Below are 26971 nucleotides of genomic sequence, written 5' to 3'. Positions count from 1 at the left end.
GGGCACCGCCGGGAATCGAACCCGAGACCCCAGGATTACAAGGCCAGCGTTCTAACCGCTAGACCACCTCATCTTATTATTATTTAGTGTTCTGTCTGACGACAGGTCCATATGAACAGGATCCTTCCATCCTTTTCTCGGACTGGGACCTGTTCATATACGTTCTTGGCAGATGATCCAGAAGTGGTTTGCCATTGCCTTCTTCTGTGTGTGAATGGAGTAATTGTTGCGATGCCACGGAGGAAAACTCCGTGTTGCCTAGACCACGGCCTTGCCCAACACAAGTTATATATTTGAGCACCACCGGGAATTGAACCCGGGACCCCAGGCTTACAAGGCTAGTGTTCTGACCGCTAGACCACCGTAGCGAGTAGTTTCTCATCTAGTCGAGATGTTGTCCACTTTTAAGGAGCCAGATTGTTCATTGCAATGTTCATAAGAACCCTGCAAAAGCCACAGATCTTAGCTGTATGAATGCAGTCCATATCCACGCCCTCCTATCCGATTTCCTTAACACAGGCTGAAGAAATTTGCTGAATGACGCGCCATAAGTTGTAGTCTTAAATAAATATTACTAAAGGATGTGGACTGCGTTTATCTGACTGTTGTAAACACGGCAATGAACCTTTGGGGCTCTGAATAATTCAGCGACCGTAAAGTTTACCAGAAGGGCTCTTGGTTAATGGACTACGCTACAGACTGCCTTCATGATAGGCTTACGTGTACATGTGGACGGAGCCCCCAGAGTATATATTATATTTATCGTGTTAGGAGTAACTTGAAACGTTAAGCCGATATGTAACTTGGGATAACAATATTGCCTGTAGTGCTTTATGGAATCATTGTTTCCAACATTGCAACACAAATGTGCTCTGAGCGTTGTTTCTGTCAGCGGGATCTTTACTCATTCAGAGGAGTCGCTTTTAACGCTGTTTGAAGAGCTGACATGTCATAGTGTGGACAATGTAAGTCACGTGGATGTACCATACCTTTGTCGTCCAACGTCCGAGCGCAGAAAGGCATTCCATCCAGCTGTTTTGACAATAACCCAAAGCCATTTAATTTGGTTATGCAGCGAGTTTGTCTTGCGACCACTTACTCAGGCAGAAGATTCAAACTCTCCTCCCGGTAAGTCGGGTCGACCCATGACCCTTGGCAGTTCAGTCATCTAGAGCAGTGGTATTCAACCATTTTTTGTTCGCGTACCCCCAGATATAATTTCTCTTCAACTTTGTACCCCCAAAGTTGTTGGTGTATAATTCAAGTTATACATAGTATATAATCTACATCTAAAATAAATTAAATAAATTACATTACTGGTTATTCAGTGTTTATCATAAAATAATATGCATATTTTTTTTAAATATCACGTACCCCCTAAGATGTCTTCGCGTCCCCCCGGGGGTACGCGTACCCCAGGTTGAATACCACTGATCTAGAACACTGGCGTAGGCAATCGCTCGACCGTGACGTTAGGGCAGATTTTAAAATCATTTTGATTGTCTAATTCAACGCGGACATCAGTCGGTACGACCTTTGATATTTTTTAACGCGTGTGTGACCGTCTGCATATTTCGTTGTTTGGATTTGAAAAGTCCAAAATAAAATCTGGAGACGAGATTCTTTTTGATAATGGTTGTCTTCTGGGTTGTTTCGCCATGTAGTTAACTATCAGCTTTCAGTGGGCCTTTCTCCATCAGCCATTAGGGCGGTCGCTGAAAAGACAGCCATCTTCCTACTCATTGCAATGAAAGTAAATTAAAGTATGTAGGCGCTTGGGGTGAGTGGTCAGCATCACGCCCCGGCCGGCTTTACCCCCGAGAAAGGACCCCTGTACCCATTGGACAGGAGGCTGGGTGGGCCCCAGAGCTGGTCTGGACGCAGAGGCTAGAGGAAAAATCCTGTCGGGGATCGAACCCCGGTCGTCCATCCCGTAGCTAGTCACTATACTGACTGAGCTAAGTTATACCTTTAAATCTAACTGATTTTAACTTTGTTTCGCGTCGGTTTCGATAAATCTCGCATACCATGACGCTAAAGTTCAACTCCCTCAGAAACTGTTCGTAGAAATCATTACAATTGAATATTTGGGTATATATAACTGGTTTAATCTCGTCAAGAACAGGAAAATGTGTATTAGCGAGGCCCAAAATCCCTTCTCAACATCGCCATGGCAACGGTAATAAGAACATGCACATTCATAAACATTATTATCCCACGAGGCCCGAAATCATTTTCGAGCAAATAATCACGAACCATCCAACCAAGCTGCCGACAATTCTTTACAATATACGTAGGGTTTTATTCGAAAACCTTTTTCAGGTAGCGAATTTTAATTAAATACGTTGAATAATTTCTGACTGCGCTGTTTGTAAATGCGCACTGAGGCTATTTGGGTATGAATAATCGCAGTTATATTCTACAGGTTACGTATTTGCAGTTCTGTAACTGTACACAAAAGGATCGAACAGTATGATGACCCCCGGGGGCGTTGCGACTCGGATGTCTGTTTGCTGACCCTCCGTCGGAAATTTCCCATCACACAAAAGACGCCAGCTCGGAGGAAAACGTTTTAATCGGTGCGGCGTCAGTGCGTGGAATTGTGGGACGCGTCGACGAGCCGTGATTTGACGCATTTTTTGTTTTATAGAATTAATTGGTTCGCTACGGTGGTCTAGCGGTCAGAACACTAGCCTTGTAAGCCTGGGGTCCCGGGTTCAATTCCCGGTGGTGCTCAAATTTATAACTTGTGTTGGGCAAGGCCGTGGTCTAGGCATCACGGAGTTTTCCTCCGGGGGCTTCCCCGGTTTCTCCGTGGCATCCCAACAATTACTCCATTCACACACAGAAGAAGGCAATGGCAAACCACTTCTGGATCATCTGCCAAGAACGTATATGAACAGGTCCCAGTCCGAGAAAAGGATGGAAGGATCCTGTTCATATGGACCTGTCGTCAGACAGAACACTAAATAATAATAAGATGAGGTGGTCTAGCTGTTAGAACGCTGGCCTTGTGATCCTGAGGTCTCGGGTTCGATTCCCGGCGGTGCCCGAATTTATAACTTGTGTTGGGCAAGGCCGTGGTCTAGGCAACACGGAGTTTTCCTCCGTGGCATCCCAACAATTACTCCATTCACACACAGAAGAAGGCAATGGCAAACCACTTCTGGATCATCTGCCAAGAACGTATATGAACAGGTCCCAGTCCGAGAAAAGGATGGAAGGATCCTGTTCATATGGACCTGTCGTCAGACAGAACACTAAATAATAATAAGATGAGGTGGTCTAGCTGTTAGAACGCTGGCCTTGTGATCCTGAGGTCTCGGGTTCGATTCCCGGCGGTGCCCGAATTTATAACTTGTGTTGGGCAAGGCCGTGGTCTAGGCAACACGGAGTTTTCCTCCGTGGCATCCCAACAATTACTCCATTCACACACAGAAGACGGCAATGGCAAACCACTTCTGGATCATCTGCCAAGAACGTATATGAACAGGTCCTAGTCCGAGAAAAGGATGGAAGGATCCTGTTCATATGGACCTGTCGTCAGACAGAACACTACAAATAAAAAAAAAAGAATTAATTACGTTATTCAGAGGTGCATGTTTGTTGATATGACGACAATGAACATTGATGTCGAGTGGTTAGTACTCCGGCTTCGTATTTGAGATGTCCGTTCGTCCTGAAGACCAGCTACCCCTATTACTGAGCCCTTCCATGTGCTGGGCAATCGTATAAAAATAGGCCACGACCCCTTCCACGTTCTTCAATTTATCTTTCACTAATTCTTCTTGCTGACGCTGTATAAGCGTGGGGATTGAAAGCGTTGTTAAATAACCATAGAATTATACGCTAGTCCGTTAATTTAGGTATTCCGAGGCGAGTTTGTACCTAAGGCTGTGGTCCGATAGGCCAAACATTTCGTTTCTGCAATGGCGAACTCGGTAGCCTTGTGGCCTGTCTTGAGGGCAGTGTATGTAGAAAACTTTGGGCCCTAGTGCTCGGGGTTTAATGATGGGGTAGGAGGCACGAGGGCGAAGCCACGAATAATATTTGTTTCGTACGGCTTTTGAAATTCATCTTTCTCCGTGTCCGTACGACGACAAGCACGTAATAAATGAATTGAATTGAATTTTTCCGAATATATGAACGCGTTCTTTATTCGTCACTGGTGTCAGTAATAGCTGAAAGTGTGGGTACCGAACGTGGTTATCAGATAAGTAGTGAAGAAGGAACTGTCATTGATGTGACCCAGAATCGCTTACCGAAACCGAACATCGCCGTTGGTTTGTTGGTAGACCTGCGTCATATTTGTGTAGCCCTGACACCGGGTAGCCTGACTTGAACATTTTCGTGTTTTTCCTTGGGCTCTCCTAACAGTGCGTTAAATTAGCCAATGGCAACGTTTGGATCTCAGAAATCTCCGTACCATCGACATCGAGATCAGTAATCGCGGTTCGACGCTTTCTGGTATCCGAGACAGCCTCAGCTCTCAGGAAATTCATTCTTTTACCTTCTCAGTTGCCTCTTGGTGAGAATGAGTCCCATGAGTGCGATGTTCGCCGCCATTCCGAGCGCTCCGAGGCTGAAAATGACGGTGGCTTCCATCGTTCCTCCAGGGTGACACTGGAACACCCGACCACCGTTCGTTGCGTTCGCCGTCGAGATGCTGCCGTAGCGAAGATTAGCCCCGATCATGGCGACCGCCGACCCTGCATGAAAGTCATTCTTTTGCAGATACAGCTCCTGTCTCAATTAAAACACGCGTCTCCTTATCATACGAGGTGCGATCGGAAAGTTTCAAGACTGCGCGTATAAAAACCCGTACACTTATCTCAGGTATTAAATTCATCCATCACCCTCGAAGTAGTTCCCCTGGGAGTGAACACAACGATCCCAGCGCCGCTGCCAAGCCTGGAAGCATCCCTGGAAATCTTTCTTTGTCAGCCTGTCAAGCACCATCTGCGATTCTGCCTGAATCTCTTGCCAAAGACTCGCCAAAATGGCTACGGAAACCTATGAAATGCTAAAGCAAGCATTTGGGGAGTCCGCAATGGGTCGTGCACAAACTTTTGTGTGGCATTCACGTTTTAAAAATGGCCGAACCTCTGTCGATGATGACGAGCGTTCTGGACGACCATCTTCGAGCACAACGCCCGAAAATGTTACGAAGATTCGGCAGGCCATTCACGAAGATGGACGTCGTACCATCAACGACTTGTGCGACATTGTTGGGATAGGCTATGGGACCTGTCAGCTGATTCTAAAGGAAGAACTCCACATGCGACGCATCCTGTCTGAGGAACAGAAGCAGAATCGACTTGACTTCTCGTTTGTCAGGAGCTGAAAGATCTTGCAAGAACCGACCCCAACTTCCTTTCTAAGCTCCGTGTGACTTCTTCCTCTTCCCAAAGATGAAAATTCAGCTAAAGGGAAGGAGATTTGAGACGATAGAAGAGATTCAGGCAGAATCGCAGATGGTGGTTGACAGGCTGACAAAGAAAGATTTCCAGGGATGCTTCCAGGCTTGGCAGCGGCGCTGGGATCGTTGTGTTCACTCCCAGGGGAACTACTTCGAGGGTGATGGATGAATTTAATACCTGAGATAAGTGTACGGGTTTTTATAGGCGCAGTCTTGAAACTTTCTGATCGCACCTCGTACGCACACACAGCAGTGCTGAGATATAAGATTTGAGACTTTCACGGCTAGTAAAATCAATGAAATCTTCTCGGGCAAACAGACTGGTTACCGTAGTAAACCGACGTTTCGGGAACCAGTTGACGCGGCTGATTGTCCGAGAAGATTTTATTAACAGAACTTACACGAACTTCGCCAGTGATTTCAGAAGAAGTCTTCACGGCAGGTACACATTTAGGTGTCTTTGCGTAATAGATATCGTGAATAAATAATTGCATTTTATGGAATGTGGTGAGAAGATACACGCGGATAAAAACACAAGGAAATTGCGGTTGACTGGAATTATAACGACACATGAGCGGTTGAATCACTTCCGTTTTCGAACCTTGGATTGTAGGAGCATGATTTTTGTTGGACAGAGTGTACAACAGATGACTCTTAGGAGAGCTTTTGCTCGGTTTTCATTTTTAAGCTCTGTATGATGGGGCGGGCGGAAGCCCTCCAGGTTGGTCGTGCTTGAGAGACGGAAGCCAGCAACTTCCGGCAAAGTACTGAGGTGCGTACACACCACGTGACTGTCAATGTATTGAGTGCATCCAGTGTGATTATTTTTAAATATCGTAATTATGACTGGATAATCTTGTCTTGTCCATAGTATTATTACAGTATTCAAAGAATATCTGCATTCAGTTTACTGATGTTATTCGCACTTTTTATGTTTAATTTAATGATTTTTTTTATTATGTGATCAGAATAATCTGTTTACTTTGTGTTTTTAATTAGATTTAATCATAAGATGATAGAGTTGCGTCATATTGTGAAAATATATATTTAATTAATTAATCAATTTAAAATTTAAAATTAAGATATTTAAAATACCATGTGATGCTCCTTATCGAAACATTCGATTTACATTTGGAACATCACTTTCTCAAATACGATAGTACTTCCAGACAGTCGGAACTCATCTACACCTCTCATCTCAGACTGATATAAAAAACATCAACAAGAAACATTCACCAACCTAAAAGTTTATTTGAACACAACAACTACAAAAAAGTTGCATATAAGAAATTATGATTAAGTTTTAAGTTTATATAATTGTAATTTTTACACACCTGAAGATGGTTCATCTAAGAACCGAAACATGTAGTGAGAAAGTGATGTTCCAAATGTAAATCGAATGTTTCGATAAGGAGCATCACATGGTATTTTAACTATCTCAATTTTAAATTTTAAATTGTGATTAGACGGACAGAGTCCTTGTCGAGAAGCCGAAAGTCTCTCAAATGGTCCGATGGTACATTACAGAGATTACCCAAGGAAGTCAGAGACAGATCACCTTCGTTATAACTGAGCTGATGTGGGAGGTTTGAGGTTCTGTCTGCGGTGAGAATGACCACGTCACGTGCATTCTTAGGTAGAGACCAAGATTTTGAAGAAACGTTGCTTTCTATATTCAGTCCTGAAGATGGAGGCAACGTGTTTCTCCGAAACGTTGAGCTGATAGTAATATGTTTAATACGATATGTGCTTCTGTCGATATGAGAATGCACACAGTAATGTAACTGAATTGTTACGTGTTTATGATTACTAGTCGTAAAGGCGTGGAAGGAATTTGAAATGTACATATTTGAACATTTTAAAATGGCGGAATTGCGTGTACGTGAAAATGAACGGTACATTGGTATGGTGTTAACATCGGTGAACGATTAGATATTAAAACCAAAAGAGTAAGAGACGAAGGTTATCGGAGGTGTGGGCCTCGTACTAAAATTAGTTAATCATAGCAAATCAAAAGAATATAGAACCATCACTTAAGAGGTTACATGAACTGGGAACTTACGTGCAGGACCAATCCAAGAGCAGCAAATTACGATGAAGACGTTGCCCATCGCAGCTGAGGAGACGCCAACCATTTCAGCACTGAACGTCCCTGATAAACAGAAATTATTTTATTTTATTTAGTGTTCTGTCTGACGACAGGTCCATATGAACAGGGTCCTTCCATCCTTTTCTCGGACTGGGACCTGTTCATATACGTTCTTGGCAGATGATCCAGAAGTGGTTTGCCATTGCCTTCTTCTGTGTGTGAATGGAGTAATTGTTGGGATGCCACGGAGGAAAACTCCGTGTTGCCTAGACCACGGCCTTGCCCAACACAAGTTATAAATCCGGGCACCACCGGGAATCGAATCCGAGACCCCAGGATTACAAGGCCAGCGTTCTGACCGCTAGACCACCGTGGCCTTCTGTGTGTATACACACGATAATTGCGTGTTGCCTAGACCACGGCCTTGCCCAACACAAGTTATAAATTCGGGCACCGCCGGTAATCGAACCCGAGACCCCCCAGGATTACAAGGCCAGCGTTCTAACCGCTAGACCACCTCATCTTATTATTATTTAGTGTTCTGTCTGACGACAGGTCCATATGAACAGGATCCTTCCATCCTTTTCTCGGACTGGGACCTGTTCATATACGTTCTTGGCAGATGATCCAGAAGTGGTTTACCATTGCCTTCTTCTGTGTGTGGTGAATGGAGTAATTGTTGGGATGCCACGGAGGAAAACTCCGTGTTGCCTAGACCACGGCCTTGCCCAACACAAGTTATAAATTCGGGCACCGCCGGGAATCGAACCCGAGACCCCAGGATTACAAGGCCAGCGTTCTAACCGCGGCTATCAGCACTAGTACACCGACGTTTCAGAGATGCTTCCTGAATCCATCGTCGTCATGAAGATGAAGACAATAAGCATCTCTGAAACGTCCGTAAAATTCTACCAGAAAGCAGACATCTAGCATCATCAGCTTGAATTCGCTTCACCTGTACGTCCGGGTATCGACACACGGACATAGAGCAAGATTGGAAGACTGAAATACAAACGGCGCAGTAATTAATCGGTGATACCTCACCCCAGACCTCCCAACTAGAGCGTACATATTGCTCATTGCTGCTCGTATTATCAATGATGAAATGCTGAAACGTAAACACAGACATGAATAACGAGTCGAACTAAATGACTCCACTCCACAGTATAAAGTGGAACGGAGATCGTATGTGATGGGTTCAAAATTGCATTTCGAATCCAAGTCGGTTTTCTGTTGGGACGTTTTTTTTCTCTGAATGTTTCCTTCAGTAGGCCTCCGTAGAACAATTACGTATCTCGATTGTGTAATACAGGAACACAGAACACTACAAATAAAATAAATAAATAAATTATTCAGAAATAGCAATAGAAAAACGGTGGTCTAGCGGTTAGAACGCTGGCCTTGTAATCCTGGGGTCTCGGGTTCGTTTCCCGGCGGTGCCCGAATTTATAATTTGTGTTGGGTAAGGCCGTGGTCTAGGCAACACGGAGTTTTCCTCCGTGGCATTCCAACAATTACTCCATTCACCACACACAGAAGAAGGCAATGGCAAACCACTTGTGGATCATCTGCCAAGAACGTATATGAACAGGTCCCAGTCCGAGAAAAGGATGGAAGGATCCTGTTCATATGGACCTGTCGGCAGACAGAACACTAAATAATAATAAGATGAGGTGGTCTAGCGGTTAGAACGCTGGCCTTGTAATCCTGGGGTCTCGGGTTCGATTCCCGGCGGTGCCCGAATTTATAACTTGTGTTGGGCAATGCCGTGGTCTAGGCAACACGGAGTTTTCCTCCGTGGCATCCCAACAATTACTCCATTCACACACAGAAGAAGGCAATGGCAAACCACTTCTGGATCATCTGCCAAGAACGTATATGAACAGGTCCCAGTCCGAGAAAAGGATGGAAGGATCCTGTTCATATGGACCTGTCGGCAGACAGAACACTAAATAATAATAAGATGAGGTGGTCTAGCGGTTAGAACGCTGGCCTTGTAATCCTGGGGTCTCGGGTTCGATTCCCGGCGGTGCCCGAATTTATAACTTGTGTTGGGCAATGCCGTGGTCTAGGCAACACGGAGTTTTCCTCCGTGGCATCCCAACAATTACTCCATTCACACACAGAAGAAGGCAATGGCAAACCACTTCTGGATCATCTGCCAAGAACGTATATGAACAGGTCCCAGTCCGAGAAAAGGATGGAAGGATCCTGTTCATATGGACCTGTCGTCAGACAGAACACTTAAAAAAAAAAAAACTAGTGCCGATCTACAACCCAGCCTCGCCGCAAGCAGAATCTCATATCTGACTTAGCTAAGATAAAGAAATACTTTGCACAGTTTTAGTTACGAGCCAGAGGGAGTAATTGAGATGCTAATAGTCGCTTAGCTGGTCATTAAATTCAACGAATTTTTCGAAATCGTGGGTTTATTTGTGTGTTAAAAGCCACCCGGGGCCTCATGAATCTTGCGTCTTCATTACAGGGGGCGTTTGTCTCTTTACCGTAAGTGTTACTTGTTGGTACAGTGTTGAGGATGATTTTTCGAAAGACCCTCCATTATTTAAACGCTACTTTGCTGATAACTGACTGATAACAAGCAGCTTTTGTGGTTTCTCGGTGCTCTGAATGTTTTATACGATTTCGGTAAACTTTTATCTTGTAGTGGTTTAAGTTTCTAAACCTAGTGTTGGAGGTTTTTGGTTTGTTTCGGATGACCTGAAGTGAAGTTGTTCCAGTAGCTGGGAGTTTCTTCATTACCCTTGTGTTACTCCCACCCACCATTTTTTTTCGTTAGGTCCACGTACGGAGCCAAGGGCTTTCTCCCAGCTTAGTTTAGAATTTTTACAACGCCATCGCCTTTACCTTAGATTGTAAATTGTGTGGTATTATCAAATCTAAAACTTCTTGACGATGGTGAAGAGTCAATTTAATAAAAATTTACTTGGATATTATCCATCGTCTAGTAATAAAACGTAAAAAAACGTAAAATGACGTTTCGGAGATGGGGCTCTATCTCCGTCTTCAGGTTCCTACTCAGTTGGGCCCACTAGATAGAGCTAATCCCTATCTCCGGATAGAGTCCCTTCTCCGAAACGTCGTTTTACGTTTTATATTTACTAGACGATGGGTAATATCCAAGTAAATTTGTGTTCAATTGTGTGGTATTAGATTAAGCTGAGCTCTGTGTTAGTCTAACACTGCATTTCTGAAGCCCACAGGTTTAAAAACTATCTCCATTGGCGCTGCCTCCAACTGTACAATATTTATTTTTATAATTAATTCTGATCCGGATTTCCAATTTCAAGGAAAGTTGGTGATTGTGTTTTACCATTTACATCAAAATTTACGCGGTTATCTTTTTCTGTTTTTGTTATCGCAGAGGATTATTTCAATTTCGTTAGCAGTAAGCCAGTTTCTAGTCAAAAGTGTTCCCTTGCGTATTATCTTTCTTTCTAAAATCATTTCCACGTGTCTGTCAGTTACCAAATAACAGTATTAAACAATTTTCACACACGAATCGCTGTTTGTTTATTGTAGTCAGACCCAGTGACGTGCCTGGCACTCGTACGTTACAACTTTTAGTATTTATGATATGTGTGAAAAGGATTTAGGGGAATTCTGATGATGGTGAGGGGTTGTCCGCGAGCAGGGGTTTCCGACCCCCAGGGAATATACGGGGAATCCGATGGTTGGAGCGGTTTTTTCACAAAGGAAGCGAAATGTCTTGTCTTGGGAAACTGATAGATGACTGTTCTTGGAGAAGTATACTTTTATTGTCTCTTGAGAGACACAAACGTAGAATCCAATCACACTTATTGTAAGGTAGCACAATGTTTCGAATGTTTTTCTTTATATAAGATTTTACGTGAATAAAACGTGTCTGCTCGATTGAAGAATCAAAACATCATGACACTTCCTTCTTATTTTGCGAGTATTTAACATCCAAACACAATGCCTTGGCATTCGTCCCATCCCCAGTTCATGATCCTCGTTCGTGTGTGCCGTTCACGATGACAGTGGTTCGAAGTGACTCTGAAATGCGTATTATATTCCTGTAACATCCAATAATATCGATAAATCTGCAGCAGAATGGACACTCGAATTATAAACAAACGATCATCGAGATATGTTTTATATATTTTGAATATTAGTGCGTATTTCGTGTCGTTGGAAAAATTTTCGGACAGAAATTGTTTTCAGAAAAGCGACGAACTTCTGTCTATATAGGAAGTGTCCTCCGCCTTTGTAGCTCAACTCTCGACTTGCCGCTAGCAAAACTATGGAACTCAGCGCAGAACTAGGCATGTACAGGCGTTATTTACAGATTTCAACCCTCTTAGGCCTAAATATCCACCTTTTGAACAGATTCTATTTATTTGTCGTACGATTTATAGATTGAAATACTTCCTTACGTCATTATAAGTTGTTAATATATCAGTATTGTCTCTACTTGGTGCTCTGTCCGAGTTCATTTTAGTGATGTGTTCGTCCGTCTGTCGTGCAGTTTTCCGTCATCGATTTCAAATATCCTCACTGTCACTAAACAGGAGTGTCGTGTTGCCACGTAACTGTATTATTCTTCGGTGGTGGCAAATCCAATTTAATGCTGTAATAGACTTAACGGACAATTTAGATGTGTCGTTTTTATGTTACGTGATACATGCATACAGTATTCATCCGACCAAAACCTCCAGTAACAGAATAGTCTTTCGAATTTTTCTCTTGGATTGGAACAAAAAGTTACTTGTGTCCAGTCTGTGTGTCGTCTAAAGATGGCTCTGGTTCAGGTACAGAGATGCGTGGGCAGTTTTTGTTTCTTTGCTAGGATTCGCACGTGTGATAAAATTACTCCATGTTCAGATTCGATGAAGGAAGTGATTGCTCTTTAGTAATCTTGCCCTGAACACAGTAAGTTCAACGAGCACGGACCTTTCGGAAAAGTCGACAGTCAAAAATTCTCCGTCTGCTATGGCTGAGGTATTCAACCTTTTTTGTTCGCGTACCCCCAGTGTGGTTTGCCATTGCCTTCTTCTGTGTGTGAATGGAGTAATTGTTGGGATGCCACGGAGGAAAACTCCGTGTTGCCTAGACCACGGCCTTGCCCAACACAAGTTATAAATTCTGGCACCGCCGGGAATCGAACCCGAGACCCCAGGATTACAAGGCCAGCGTTCTAAGCGCTAGACCACCGTGGCCATCTCAAGATTCCCCATAAATAATCCGTGTGTGGAATCTGTTATGTACTACCATTCATCCCCGAGACCATAATTACGTGTTGTTTGTGATTTCACACTTCCGTGACCCTGGGTGTGAAGGTTATAAACGCATGGTTATCTGAATGACTGAAGCTGAAGTTTTGAAGACAATTAATTTAGAATATGGGATCTGGCCTACTAACTTTCTTCATTATATGTCAGCAAGTATACACAATCGCTGAAGACTTTCCGGCCGGAATAATTGGCCTTTCACAAGTTTCGAAACCTGGGAAAGACGAGAAGTTTAAAGGTTCCGGCGGCTGTCGACGTGTATCTGACAGCTGTACAAGAGGAAAATACACTGTCAGGTTCAGACGTGTGCCATTTCTTTTATAAAATCTGCGGCGGTGAAATGGACACACATGGCGCTGTCCGTCCGTCTCAGCATGCTTCGAGGGCCACTGGAAATTTGGTACGCAGGTTGTACCATCGAGGGCTACCCTGAAGTCGTAATTTTCAATTTCATACTGTGGTCTAGCGGTTAGAACGCTGGCCTTGTAATCCTGGGGTCTCGGGTTCGATTCCCGGCGGTGCCCGAATTTATAACTTGTGTTGGACAAGGCCGTGGTCTAGGCAACACGGAGTTTTCCTCCGTGGCATCCCATTCACACACAGAAGAAGGCAATGGCAAACCACTTCTGGATCATCTGCCAAGAACGTATATGAACAGGTCCCAGTCCGAGAAAAGGATGGAAGGATCCTGTTCATATGGACCTGTCGTCAGACAGAACACTAAATAAATAAATAAACTGTTGATAATGAAATGGCGGGCGAGGAAACTTATGAAGTTGAATCTACACTAACGGCACTTGCAAGAGGACCATAAAACTGTGTATGGGTCACCATGGTTACTTTGGCCTTCGACATGGTTACCATAGTTACATGTTTGGCATTGTTAACACCTTCTTGCTATGGTTAACATTGTTCATATTGGCGGAGGCGACTCTAGGACGCAGGCCACCGCCAGCGATGGTCATGTCATGTTAGGTTAGGTAGCGACGTTATATTGAGTCAGCTAAGGTTAGTAAGGTTAGTGTGGGTTAGGTTTGATTAGAATAGTTTAATACCTTCCTTATATTTGAGGTATTGGATTCGACTGTATTAGGTTTGATTCAGTTAGGTTAGGTTGGGATAAGTTTGGTTATGTTCTGTTATGTTAGCTGAAGGTTAGGTTAGGTTGTGTTAAATTAGTTTGGGTTAGGTTAGATTAATATAGGGGAGGTTTTTATAAAGTTGAGGTTCGATTTACAACTTTTGAAGTTTTCTACAAGTCTGTTTCCGAGGGCTGGCCACATTTTGAAACAGAAATTAACTGAGAACGAATGTCGAAACTCTTTTGTTCCTGGACGGATTGTACTTTTCACTCTTGTTTTTAGATTTTCTGATCTTTGTGGCTTTTGTGATGGGGTTATCGAAGGTCCCATCCCTTGTTTCGTACGTCATAATAATCCAATACATACTAGATTCAGCTGTGCCACGAAGCTAACGTTGACCATTTTGAATACCACACTAGATTCGTTGACTTTCTATATGCCAGTGCTTACGTATCTATTGGATTAGTTTATTAAGTATCTGTATTTAATTCATTGAAAGTGTTTATCCATCTTTTTAGAACACACTGTATAATTACCTTGTGAGAACCACAGTATTAATTTAAATAATACGTCATTTGATGTGATTCCCATATGAATAATACAGACGTTTATAACATTTTCGTATTGGTTGCTTCCGATTGGCAGGGAGTGTGTACATTCTGCTTCGGAAATAGAAGACTTGTCCCATTTGTTTCGTTGTATATGATAGCCATCGTGTGTACATGTGGCTAGAGTCGTTCATGCACGGATGTTGGTGGAAAGACTTCGTTTATTGTTCGATATGGACACATATTTTTTAAATTCATACGTCAGACATTATTTTTAGAGACTGTCGTAGTGGATTGGGAGTGTATATATCCCGAATTAAAATGAAATGGTTTCACTGTGTGATTTATATTCGTAAATTATAGAGCTGGGGGGGGGGGGGGGGGGCTTGCAGTTTATACCTACGTAGAGGGAGGCACTGCGATGTTCCCTAAACCTCTCGGTCCGCGCTGCTTTATCGTGGCGAGCGAGTCGAGACGTTGCCATTGAATAACTTCACCTCTTACCACCAGGGGCTCTGTGAACAGCACAGCGATGAAAGCTTCGCTACGCTGCGAGCTCTGAGCTGTCTCCACTCTAAAATAAGTAGCCATACTAGTGCTGTGAATTTTAAATTCGCTTTTAACACGTTTACAACATGTTGTTGCTTGGGATAAATTACTGTGTTTAGATAAACAGCTGTTCCAACATAAGTGAAGGTCGGAAGAGAGGGGAAATCTGATATTAGAAGTCAGAATATGAGGAATTTTCAGTGTGCACGTGCTTTCAAAGTACGTGTCTTCGGAACCTGAAAGTTTTATTAATATAAATTGAAGCTTTTAGTAGCTCAGATGGTACGAAAAGAACTATTAAGTTGTGTTATGTGGAATGTTCCAAGTCACCATACAACGACAAATAAACTTTTTTTTTTCAAACAATTTTCGAAAGTATAAATTTTAAACCTTTCGATACATTTTATAGCTAAAATATTGGTCGTCGGACGCATAGAACGTATCAGGATATATTTTTATCCAAGAATAATTCGAAATACAGGGAAAGGTTTTTTTATTTATTAAAAACGATAAAGTGTCATGACAGATTTATTATAAAGGTACTGTTAGATTAATAAATAAATTGAGAGCACAGTTATCAAAATATAAATTAAAGTGTAAAGGCAGGTTTGCGTCGCTGTTCGTGAATTAATTTGACCTTGAAGCGTGCGCTTCTGTTCCAGGTCGCTTTGAGGTTATTCATAACCTGGATTTGTGTTTTATTTCGTAACATAAATAACTACGTTCTTTATGTATGGCATCGCTGTTGTTGGAGCATCGAGTCCACACGTTACATAAATAATTTGTGCCGTTCTTTTCGTCATGTTTCGATTTCGGACGTGTTAATTAAGGGAACCTGAATTTGCACTTTATGGTTCTTTCCAAACGCCATTTGATTTTAGGTTATGTCACCGCTTCTGAGCGTTGGTGTTCGTGGAGATATTTTGAACTAAACTTAGCTTGACGTATTTTACATGAATCGCGTGAGATTCTTTTAACATGTAATGCATTTCAGAGCTTATTTTCGAGAAGAAACTTCTGTGGGAACTTGTTTTAAAAGACACAAATGCTATTCCGCGTGGGAAGTAGACGACTGGGAGTTAGTGACATCTGTTGTTTACGCATTGCTTCGGGTGAAGACATAGACCGATATACACGAGTACATATCGCAGTGGTGAAATTAGTGACGGTGGTTTCCTGCTAAATCTTGCGTTTCTAAATGCGATTTGTTAAACTCTGCTGGTCGTATGCCATGTCAATCCTCTCTAGATAGTGTCTCTTAAAGAAACGTCCAGAAGATTAGCTTTAAATAAAGCTCATAATATAAGTTATTCGAGACGAACCATACGTGACAAACTCGAAAGTAGTTCCTCCGCGGAAGTTCTTGAAATATGCCACATGTTAAGACATTCATAAGCGCTTGTTAATATAGCATTTTTAGCAGCGTACGATTCGATGGTCAGTTAGACTTTTTTTTGGTGGGGGGGGGGCAGATCTCGTCTGAGATGAATCTCGGTCCAATATTGGATGTGATTGATATTACTCTCTTTTATGTTTCCAGCTGAATGCTGTCATAGAAGGCTGGATTCGATTAACGCGAGAATCGATCAGAGTTTGAATAGAGTTAGCGGCCTGTGCTATGGCTTTATTAAGTTGGAAACCAATGCATCGCAAAATAGCATGGCCCGTGCTTAAGAGTCCGGAGTTCTCTGGAGCGTTAGGTTTTCAGTCGCCTTGAAAGTCCAGTAGTCGTGTGGGTGTCAATGTTCTCTTAGCAGAAAATCGACAAAATTCTTGTATTTGTTTTTGTGTTTCGACTAGCAATGCCTTGCTTTATTATATCCTGCCAACGTAACAGTACTGTCACTAAGGGTCGAATAAAGTTTTTCTATTTTCCCCTACAGTAGAAACACAAAAGTTCTTTATCTGTCCACGTCTCCTGAAGAATTCACTTTGTCTTTTTTTTATTTTTGATAACGATATTATATGACGTATTCTTTTTTTTTCTTCAATTTGACCCAGTTTTTATTAATTATCGACAACCAGGAGTAACAAATATTTTAAGAAAATACTCGCTACTTACTCTTAGAACACTTCAAAGGACAGAACTATTTGTTTCCAAAGAATTCTGTTTCTGTCAGGCAAAGAAATATCGCAATTGTATCAGGAAGCAGAATATATCGTCGATAATACATTTTTTTTAAAAAAAAGACACTCGATATCTGGTACAGTCCAAACAAAACTTTATTTCAGTTTTCACACTGGAGTGTGGGAAAAAACACAACAGATGACGTCTCGTTTATGTTACGTGACTGATGTTTGAGAATTATATTACGACATAAATTCCGAAATATAAGTTCTGAGCTCGCAGTTCTGTTGCGTAAATGCAGAATAATTAGTAACGTTCTCCGATTGTTAAGAGCAGTCACACGCTGTTTGATGTAAGTGACCCCAATCTTATTAATACACTGAAGCGTCTTAGCGACCTTTTCAAAGTGACTACGACAGCTCTACCAAATAATGGACTCTGCCGAAGAAAGTCAAATCGATTGAACAAAATTACATATCCTGATTTTGAAACAGGTTTAAGTGAGTAACTGAAGTCCATCACACTCTTCTGATTGCTTACTTTCATCCAACTAAGGCAAGCTCAGACTCGCTGGCTAAACTACGAGGTGCGATCGGAAAGTTTCAAGACTGTGTCAGTAGAGGGCGAACCGGATGTAGTACGAGCTTCTGCCGCTAGGGGGTGCGGCCTACATTCATAGTGAATCAGTGTGCCAGCCGCCATCATCGAATTAGCATTTGTTTCTTAGTTACGGGCGTTTTGGTAGTGCATTACACCGACCCTCCTGCGATTTCGGAATGGCGTGTGCATCAAATTTTGCCAAAGACTCGCCAAAACGGCTACGGAAACCTATGAAATGCTAAAGCAAGCATTTGGGGAGTCCGCAATGGGTCGTGCACAAACTTTTGTGTGGCATTCACGTTTTAAAAATGGCCGAGCCTCTGTCGATGATGACGAGCGTTCTGGACGACCATCTTCGAGCACAACGCCCGAAAATGTTACGAAGATTCGGCAGGCCATTCACGAAGATCGACGTCGTACCATCAACGACTTGTGCGACATTGTTGGGATAGGCTATGGGACCTGTCAGCTGATTCTAAAGGAAGAACTCCACATGCGACGCATCCTGTCTGAGGACCAGAAGCAGAATCGACTTCTCGTTTGTCAGGAGCTCAAAGATCTTGCAATAACCGACCCCAACTTCCTTTCTAAGCTCCGTGTGACTTCTTCCTCTTCCCAAAGATGAAAATTCAGCTAAAGGGAAGGAGATTTGAGACGATAGAAGAGATTCAGGCAGAATCGCAGATGGTGCTTGACAGGCTGACAAAGAAAGATTTCCAGGGATGCTTCCAGGCTTGGCAGCGGCGCTGGGATCGTTGTGTTCACTCCCAGGGGAACTACTTCGAGGGTGATGGATGAATTTAATACCTGAGATAAGTGTACGGGTTTTTATACGGGCAGTCTGGTAACTTTCCGATCGCACCTCGTATTATAAACTTTTTCGTGTCGCTCTCTGCGAATCTGCCACTGAGACGCCTTCAAAGCCAAGATATCACAGAGGTTTCAGACGATTGAATGGAAATGAAACAATTTCATAGCCAAGAAGGTCAGAAGCCAGGTACTCGCCTCGAAGGCACGGGCTCACGCCCGGGTAATCCACGTGGGATTTGTGGTGGACGAAATGACCCTGGGAGAGGCTCTTCTCGGAGTCCCCCTGTCAGCATCTCTCCACCCACATGCCCTGCCATCTGGGACGAGGCTACAGAACCCACGATATATCTTCAAGTGATCTCTTTAACGTATAAGAAATTACAAACTCAGAAAGTTAGAACAAGGGCCTTTTCTAGGGCAAATTCCATGGTTTCAGAGCCTACATATCGTGACTTTTCTGACACGAAATTTTCCATAAACCTACTGTGAAATGTGATTTTATCCCAAAGAGAAACAAAGCGACATTTGGCGATGGTCTGAACACACGAAGAAGATCGAAGCTTTCGTCTTGGACAGACACGTCTTCTCCTTTCTTATGTAACAAATGGATGTTCGTAATCGGAAGGCCTCCTTTTCTGATTTCAGCTGTGACATCGGATATTTGCATTGACACGTCCTGTCACATGTCACATATGGCATAATACTGCCTTGAAGGGACCCATGGAACTTCGTATCAACATTCGTGCCCCCTTAGGCGCTGAGTAGGCTTTTTAGGTGGAATAGCGTTATTAAATAAACAAAAAGTTATAGTGGAACCACGGTTCCGGAGAATTTGACGTAAATACGTCTATACGGAAAGGAAGTTTATATATTGGCTTTATTCTAAATATTTCCTTTATACATGGTTTACAATTGCGTAAAGTTTGATTAAGACATTGCTTATTTAACTTGAATTAGTTACGCTTAAGATGGGTCTGTGGTAGATGAATGTAATGTAAAGTAATGTTTTATATTTATTTAGTGTTCTGTCTGACGACTGGTCCATATGAACAGGATCCTTCCATCCTTTTCTCGGACTGGGACCTGTTCATATACGTTCTTGGCAGATGATCCAGAAGTGGTTTGCCATTGCCTTCTTCTGTGTGTGAATGGAGTAATTGTTGGGATGCCACGGAGGAAAACTCCGTGTTGCCTAGACCACGGCCTTGCCCAACACAAGTTATAAATTCGGGCACCGCCGGGAATCGAACCCGAGACCCCCAGGATTACAAGGCCAGCGTTAATATCTTTTAAATCTCTTATTTGAAAGCCTTCGCTGATGAAACATTTGAGGATCGGTCGGTGAGACGCGACCTTACTTCGGAATTAAAGGCTGGAATTAATTCAACTAATCAGCTCAAGCAGATAATTGTTCCAACCACGTCTTGCACACTAATGCGTTTTCCGGTGGTCATAATAACAGAATTTTTGTTTCCTGTTTGAAGGTGATGTTGGAAAGGAAAAATATATCGAGTACATTTAAATATGACCAAGATATTATGTGATCTCTAGCAGTTTTGGTTTAGTAAAATAAATTATTTTTACATATAAACATATGACAGTGAACTCTTGTACTTTAATGATTTAAAATGGAAATTCTATATTTTAAAGCATTTTTTTGTTGTGACGTAACGTTTGTGACATCTTTGTTTTTTTTCTTTTTAGGTGAGTTACATACTTTGACGTGTTTCTTCTCGACTGTTTCAGTGGTAAGTGCCTTGCCATTTTGTATACTAACACCGTAGAGCCTTTAAACTAAACCAGTCTACGATTAAAATAAGTATGCATATGATGACAATCTACCAGGCCTAAGTGTAGGACCTTAACATGTTAACGCTGGAATCTGGAAGTGTACGACCGAGAACATTGACTGAAATGCCAATATGTCTGACTTGTAGTCTATTCTGTGGTTGCCCCGTTCGAATCTCGAGGTTTTTCGTCAGGGCAGATAAAACACGATGCTGTTATATTTCGGGGTTTCATCAAAACAGAAGCCATCAGATGAACTGGAATATACCCTAATAGAGTGTCATGCTTACCGACGTTGACAAGTAAAATTGCGTCATCGATATCGCCCTAGGGCGGGGGGGGGGGGGGGGCCCAGAAAATAGACGTATTGCAGTCGCCGTGTATTAGCTGTAAATATGCAAACAGCAGATGAATGTTTTAAAGTTCGATAGGAAGCCGGGATTAGTCCATCCATAGTATAGGACATTCATTTAGGTGTGGCAGCAGTTTTCCATTATGTGTTATCAATTATCAGACTGTGTACTTTTATTTGTTTCTCGGATATCCAGAGTGGGGCAGAGTTTGTTAATCATTTTTAAAGATCCTTTGGTGGACCACAGTGGACCTTTATGGTCTACGTCTAGCCAAGTTCCTGTACAGGTCGTTACATTAGACCACGACCACTTCCTTCCGAATCTATTCTAATTTATTATTTATTAATAGAATTATTTGACGTTTGGAGCTACTGACAAGTTCGTTACATAAACTGCTACATATTTATGTGTGGAAAATACATTCGTTGTCAAGATATTTCAAGCATCGTTCGGTCAGTGTCATTTTAACAGTGTTCTTGTCGAAAATAAACATTGAAATACGGATTTATTTATTTATTTAGAAGATAACGCGCAATTTCTCTGTCTACCTCTCTTAAATGCTTCGCAACACGTCAAGGCAGACGCGGAGTCTGAAATATGGATTTTATGCAGACTGTATTTAAAGTTGTTTTTCTGAAAAATATTTTCTGAACTACTCGGTTCTACTCATTATTTTTATTTTATACAGAATGATCGAAAACCTCACAACTCGTATTAAAATGTTTGTTGATAGCAGATATTCAGTACAGTTCACTTGGATTATCGTCAGATAATATCGCCGTGACTGTACAGGAGTCCACGCAGGTCACGTGATGTAACCTGCTCGCGCCTGTCCGTCAGTTGTCTTCCAACATTCGAAGTGCGAGGATGTCTTTTTCACAAGTGCAGCGAGTGTTCATTGTCGAACATTGCCTGGCATCTCGTTCTTGCTTAAGTTCCTGGAATGGGTTTAGGGATACATTTCCCGATTCTCCTGTGCCAAACAAATCGTTTGGTGAATCGATTCCGTTTCGCAGGACAGAAACCTTTTCGATCGACCTTTGGTGTTAAGTGATGATATAGAACTCGGTGGAAATTTCCGACACTTAATATAAAATCGGTTTTTATTTTCTGATTTTAGAGGGTTTTTTTTATTACAAACAGAACACGTGTCACGAGTGGATTGCGTAACTTTTTGTTCACCCTGTATAAAGCGTGACCGGTGAAAAATTATTGTCGCCAATTTTAAGTTGAGAAACTGCTGAGCTGGCAAAATTATTATTTATTATTTAGTGTTCTGTCTGAGGACAGGTCCATATGAACAGGATCCTTCCATCCTTTTCTCGGACTGGGACCTGTTCATATACGTTCTTGGCAGATGATCCAGAAGTGGTTTGCCCTTGCCTTCTTCTGTGTGTGAATGGAGTAATTGTTGGGATGCCACGGAGGAAAACTCCGTGTTGCCTAGACCACGGCCTTGTCCAACACAAGTTATAAATTCGGGCACCGCCGGGAATCGAACCCGAGACCCCCAGGATTACAAGGCCAGCGTTCTAACCGCTATTTTACTGAAATCTGTTACGATCGCGAAATAAATTACTTCACGAACTTAAAACTTAATTAATCTCTCGGAAATGGTGTCCGTTTGCTGTTTACGACACAGTTATGTTCCAAGTTTCATTCGTTTCTAGAGCAGTAACACAGCGCACTAGTTGATTCCGCAGACTGTACAGTCAGATGTGTGGGATTCTGATACATTTTCTCCGACTTTTTTTAACATTCGTTCCGTCACGCCTTTCGTGATCATGCCCGCGTGTCAGTCGTGATGATTGAGAGGGACACGTAACGTTTCTGTATAGTCCTGACAGTGGTAACGGATGTACTCAACACGAGATAGCCGTGAATTAGTAACAGAATCGATTTCACTGTCTGCGTTGGTTGCCCGTCTCGCTTCAAACACGATATAAATAGCTTCTCTTTCGTGTTTTATTAACTCGTTTCCGGCTTTCGTTCGTTAGATATGACAGAATAACTCGCTAAATCTAGCGCCTGTTCACCGATTTGCCGCCAGTAGACTGGCTCTGAGACCTTCGACCGAGACTTCGACTAACATGAAGCTCGTAATTAGATGTGTATCACATGACTGAACACGAATGAGGCGTGCATTTCCGCTTTGTCTGTCCGTCGGCTTGTAGCCTGCTCAGACTGAGGACTATAATACAGCAAATAGATATCTAGATTGGAACTTGCATCAACTCCAGTCCCCTTGCATTGTCGACTAGTCTGCGATGGATTACGGGCAACTAACCTCAACATTGCTGCTGCCATCTCTGTTTTGATTTCGGAGTTAGAAGAGTCGTGGGTCTCCGTTATGTTGTTGTTTCCATTAGGCCTGTGTTCTGCTGTGTTTAACAAGCGTCTGACACGGACAAATACAATGAGATTACAAATTGCTGTAATTATGACGTCAGGTGTACGCTTACATCCCTTCAGGTACGGGGCTTGATTATTATTGCAATGTTTCTGCAAAGGTCTTAAGAAGTACCAAGTTTCCACTTTCTTGTAGTCGAATTATTGTAGGATGAATAAATTTTACAGATTTTTAAGTTCGCTAGAATGTTAGACGCGTTGTAGTTAGTTAAACCTTTTACCGTGTACTGTTTTCCTGTTGCGCCAGATATCCCCGGCGGAGATTTCACGACGCACTTAAAAAGACGAACTTGCCTCAAGCTTTCACGTTGCAAGTTTTTGTGCCTGGACGTTTTTTTTTCGTGGTTTCTGGGAGGACATTCTCGCTCGAAATTAGAATCTCCAGCGCCTCTGCTGTAGGCAACAAATGCGAGTCACTTGTGCGATAGTATAATGCTGACTGCACTGAGGAGCTTGTGTGACTGAACGCCCAAACAAAAGAAATACGCTGACCGTGCCACCTCAGGTACACAGACTAGGCTCGTCCGCCAGCTCCGCTAACTTTTCCACCGGCCAAAAACTACTGCGCAGACTATAGTAGCGACGTTCGTGCCGGAAAGTGGTACTAAGCTTTGACAAGGACTCAAACAGTTGAACGAAGCATCTGGTCGGGAAAATATTTTGCGTCGTCACATTTAAGGAGTTATATATAAAGATATTTTTATGATTTCTTTGGGCGTTCTGTGTTGCATATTCGTTCATGTCGAAAAGCTCTAAATTTCGATGTTTTGTCTAAACTAGCTCTGGTTTATATCGGGACGAACGTCGTTATTTGATAGCAACAGAAAGACTAACTTTATGGAGCGGAACGTTAAGAATACTAAATAAACCCTCAGCTTTATTGGTCGTATTTATTAATCCTTGTTACGTCGCCTTATTTTTTATAGGATTATAAACGTCAAGGGATAGGATGATAGATGAACAATGACTCCTCGAATCTTATTGGTTTCTTTTCGAATCGTCTAATATAACTCGAATTTCATTCGCGATTTCATTTTATTGTCTCAGTGAAAGTCTAACAGAGGCGACATCTGTCCCCTGAACATTAACTACAGTGACGTCATCCTCTTTTTATATCGATACCTACGACGGGAAACGATGACCAGGCTTCGGGAATGAACTCTTGTCCAGTTTAAAGTAATTTACTCTTTAGTACTCTGGAAAACATGCCACGTTGGTCTAGCGGTTAGAACGCTGGGCTTGTAATCCTGGGGTCTCGGGTTCAATTCCCGGCGGTGCCCGAATTTATAACTTGTGTTGGGCAAGGCCGTGGTCTAGGCAACACGGAGTTTTCCTCCGTGGCATCCCAACAATTACTCCATTCACACACAGAAGAAGGCAGTGGCAAACCACTTCTGGATCATCTGCCAAGAACGTATATGAAAAGGTCCCAGTCCGAGAAGAGGATGGAAGGATCCTGTTCATATGGACCTGTCGTCAGACAGAACACTAAATAATAATAAGATGAGGTGGTCTAGCGGTTAGAACGCTGGCCTTGTAATCCTGGGGTCTCGGGTTCGATTCCCGGCGGTGCCCGAATTTATAACTTGTGTTGGGCAAGGCCGTGGTCTAGGCAACACGGAGTTTTCCTCCGTGGCATCCCAACAATTACTCCATTCACACACAGAAGAAGGTAATGGCAAACCACTTCTGGATCATCTGCCAAGAACGTATATGAAAAGGTCCCAGTCCGAGAAGAGGATGGAAGGATCCTGTTCATATGGACCTCTCCTCAGACAGAACACTAAATAAAAAATAATAAATAAACTCTGGAAAGTCCCCCCACGCGTTCGAAAACATAATATGCAGTCGCTAATAAAGGCATTTTGATTTGGTGGCGTCCTATTCAGACTCGCCCACTAATTAAAATACCGCCCCCCGTCGGATGATTGTTGTACGTGACAATCCATAGGATCGGCTTGAAAGCGCATTCCATTCGTCACGGCCGGGTTGAGGAGTGAGGATCATATATCGTGTGTCTTGTTGTTGTTGTGAGTGACACAGAGCGTGTTTTATTAACATTTTGCTCTCGCCAGAGAACAGAGAACGTGATTGATTACCTTTGACGACAGAAATTAAGGACCCAGTGTTATAATAATACCCACTTTACCTCGACGTCCGGCTAAGTAGGATGCCTTACGTTACTATAAAAGTTTTGGGCTCGTGGTAACCATTTTGTAAAGACCACTCCTTCCCGAACCGTCGGCGTCAGCCTCCAATCGGGGAGGTAGGAATGAATAGAGACACGGCCAGACCAAAGGTCGGAACTTTGATCCCGGGAACTTTACGACGAAATATCCCCCGACACATTCTAGCGGAAATTCATTTCACAGAGATTCGCGTAGAAAAATACGCTGTTCATCTGTGCGTAAAATCATTTTTACACTTCAAAAATAACCAGAACTTAATACGATGTTGGACACAGTAGCACTGTTTATGAATAATTTTGCGTCAGTTTATGATAGCGTTGGCAAACTGCATCTCCATTATGAACTCTGTTATTTTAGGTGTAAGGAACGAATAATAATATACCTGGTATGATATGTTCACGGAAACAGGGAACATTTTCCTGTCCTCTGAGCTCTCCGCTATTCAGCAAAGCCATCAACTAGTGTACGTGAAACCAGTCGTCATTCGGTTTCGCTCAAATAATTCTAAAATTAAATGAACAAACAATTGATAATCGAATAGGTATCAGTACGATCCGTATTAGCACATATTTGCACCGATAAAACATGACTTACAAAGGCCGTGTAAGCAGAGAATATCCCAGTTATAGAAGGATGCCATTTTCATATAACGCAAATTTTTTTGGGGGTAGTGTATTTGGACGTGTAAAGATTTCTGTCTTCTGGGTTGTTGCGCTGTGTAGTCTGGTAGATGTTAACCAACGTTTCAGAGGTCATACTGCCTCCGTCATCAGGGCGATTCATCGCAGTCTGATGTGACTGGATCCTCGGAACCTTGAAGATGGGGACAGAGTTTGTTCCCGAAACGTCGGTTTACTACGCGTCTGATTGCCCAAGAAGATTTTATTGATCAGGATAATGTTTGTATATTGAGTAAAATTTTCAATCCTGTTGTGACAACACGTGATGTCTAAAATTCTCTGAAAAAACAACTACAGTTGACGTCATTAACAGAAACCAAATTAAAGACGAAATTTAACTACGCCTCCTTTCATGTGTCTGTTAATGAAGACGAACTTCTCTTTATCAGTGATAATGGGACATGGCCCAGTGTTTTTTTTACATACCATCTCGTCTAGGCAATTATAAAATACCAGACTTGTTCATTATCTATTATGAATGTAGGTTCAGGATGATGCTACATACTTGCGTTTCAATTCATGAGGATCGCGGTGAGGGCACCTGTACTTTAAAGAAGCCTGGCGAACTGAGTTGCCGAGCCTAAAGCGACCTAATTGCATGAGTTCGTGGTGGTGACGGGTGTGGTTGGACCCGTCAGTCAGCTTGCACGTGGCAGTGGACCTAGCGTTGAGCCAATCAAGGCGAACGACTTCACGAACCGAGTGCAGTGGTTAGTAAGACTTGACAGCTTATGAAAATAATAAGTAATACTCAGTACAGTAGATCCGTATTTCAGAGATAGAACCCTAGACATTCAAAAAACTGCTTAAATATGTTCATTTTTATGCCAGTGACATTTCTACTAGACTACTGTCCACTGACCAGGGGAAAAGCCCTGCTGGGGGAAGTCGTTTCTGGTCGGCGCGGGGGGAATGTTTACTGCCTGGTGGATTAGAGGGCTGCTATTGGTGGGAAGTGTGATACGTCAGAGTTTTACGCTACTACACAGACTGAAAACATCAAGCAGTTAAGAGTAGCGTGTAGTGAGCGCACTTTTAATGTGTTCTGCGGGTGTTGCGATAATATTCTAGATTAAATCGCTGTGCCGCTGTGAGGTAATCTTAAAGCTGTACCCAT

The 26971-nt window shown here is 42.6% G+C and overlaps 2 protein-coding genes across 3 annotated transcripts in view; one reads left to right on the top strand and one right to left on the bottom strand.

The window, feature by feature from the left end:
* LOC110831388 (midasin) overlaps positions 1-26971 on the top strand; it is a 293633-nt gene that overhangs the window by 76370 nt on the left and 190292 nt on the right. The window lies entirely within an intron of this gene.
* Positions 1-26971, bottom strand: part of LOC110831392 (uncharacterized) — a 79787-nt gene that overhangs the window by 23090 nt on the left and 29726 nt on the right. For both annotated transcript variants that reach the window (XM_022067319.2, XM_022067320.2), the window contains exons 2-3: positions 7482-7571; positions 4511-4709 (exon numbers count right to left, since the gene is read on the bottom strand). In XM_022067319.2, the coding sequence (XP_021923011.1) occupies positions 4511-4709; positions 7482-7554 (272 nt within the window). In that variant the 5' untranslated portion in view covers positions 7555-7571. The remainder of the gene's footprint in view (positions 1-4510; positions 4710-7481; positions 7572-26971) is intronic.

Source organism: Zootermopsis nevadensis, unplaced genomic scaffold (assembly GCF_977971745.1).
Source record: "Zootermopsis nevadensis isolate Lab colony 2312 unplaced genomic scaffold, Znev_1.0 Znev_ptg000011l, whole genome shotgun sequence".
Lineage (NCBI taxonomy): Eukaryota > Metazoa > Arthropoda > Insecta > Blattodea > Termopsidae > Zootermopsis > Zootermopsis nevadensis.
This window is presented reverse-complemented; position numbering and strand designations above follow the sequence as displayed.